Here is a 1,375-nt window from a genome sequence, read left to right on the forward strand (position 1 = left end):
AGAGGCAGTCCTTGCTTTATGACTGGCTGGGGAATTCTGAGAGTTGAAGTCCACAAGTCTTAAAGTTGCCAAGGACGGACACCCTCCTGCACTAAATGTTGGGGTGGGGGGGGCTGCTTTTGTGGGGTTGCTCCATACTGAAATATAAAGGAATCAAAGGCATCCTACAGAAACAATGGCTCGATTCATATCCAGCACTACAGTACTGTAAACCGTTGCATTTTAGTCATGTTTTGCTGAATAAGCCACGCTTGGCTGGATTTGCGTAGAACATTGCATGATAAACCGTGGCTCACAAACCATAATTGCCAAATTGAGGCAATGGCACCAAGCCAAAACCAAACCAGCCACATTCTGGCAGTCAGCAGAAGTAGCCTGCAGTACTGCATTCCAGCCACAGCGCCACCATGGCGCTAGCCTGAATGCCACCCGTGTGGGTCTGGCTGTTCATGGCTGATACCAGTTGAGGTCAGCGTTGTGGGGGGAGACTGCAGAAGCCACATGTCAACAGAGCCCATGTTGCAAAAGAGATTGGGGCTTTGCCGTCCCATCCCTTACCTTGTTTTTCACCTCCTTCTCGGAGCCCACGTCTCGCACCGGCTCCTGTTCCGGGGAGGCCTCGCTCTCCTTCTCAGAGGCAATGCGGTTGTCCATCTCTTTCTCCTTCTCTCCTTCCTTGTCTTCCCCCTTCAGACGGGCCACTTCCTTGCCCAGCTGCTGGTTCTCGTTGAGGGCCTCCTGCTTCTCTCGCTTCAGGCCGGTCAGTTCCTTGCTCAAGGTCTCCAGCTTCTGGCGCAGCTGCCGCACCTCCTCCCGCGCCTTGTTGCGCTCCGCACGGACCTTGCTCCACTTCTCCCGCCAGTTGGCGGTGCAGTCAGACCACCAGCGCATGGTCTTCTCCATCTGGGCGGCCCGGGCACGGGCTTCTTCGAGCTCTCGCAGGCGCAACTCTTCCCGGCTCTCCCAGTCGCTGTCGTGGCAGGTGGAGTTCAACAGGGGGAGCTGCGGCGGGCCGGGGGAAGGAGTGCCGCTCTTCGGGGTTGGGGACATGGAGTCTGACAAGCTCATCCTTTCAGGCTGCGGGCTCCCGAGGATGCTGAGCAAGCTCCTCTTGGAGAGCTGAGGAGACTCAGCCAGCTGAGAACTGGCACCGTGGCTCATTTTGCAATGGGTGGTGGAAACATCTCCCGTCAACAGGTGAGTGGGGAAGGAGTCCACAGTGCCATGAGCTGCCCAGCGGTTTTCCCCTCACGTGTCAGAGGCCCCGGAGCCGTCCTTCCAGAATCTCCCTAGATGGGAGCACGAGACCCAGGAAGACGCTAGAAGACAGGAGACGTTGCAACTTCAAGGAAGACGACGCTTTCTGGATATCTCT

The 1,375-nt window shown here is 56.8% G+C and overlaps 1 protein-coding gene across 1 annotated transcript in view; it reads right to left on the reverse strand.

The window, feature by feature from the left end:
* CCDC102A (coiled-coil domain containing 102A) overlaps nt 1-1,161 on the reverse strand; it is a 14,041-nt gene extending 12,880 nt beyond the window's left edge. The window contains exon 1 of the mRNA XM_015815888.1: nt 559-1,161. Coding sequence (XP_015671374.1) covers nt 559-1,161 — 603 coding nt within the window. The remainder of the gene's footprint in view (nt 1-558) is intronic.
* Between the last annotated feature and the right edge of the window lie 214 nt (nt 1,162-1,375).

Source organism: Protobothrops mucrosquamatus, unplaced genomic scaffold, assembly GCF_001527695.2.
Source record: "Protobothrops mucrosquamatus isolate PMUCROS unplaced genomic scaffold, P.Mucros_1.0 scaffold381, whole genome shotgun sequence".
Lineage (NCBI taxonomy): Eukaryota > Metazoa > Chordata > Lepidosauria > Squamata > Viperidae > Protobothrops > Protobothrops mucrosquamatus.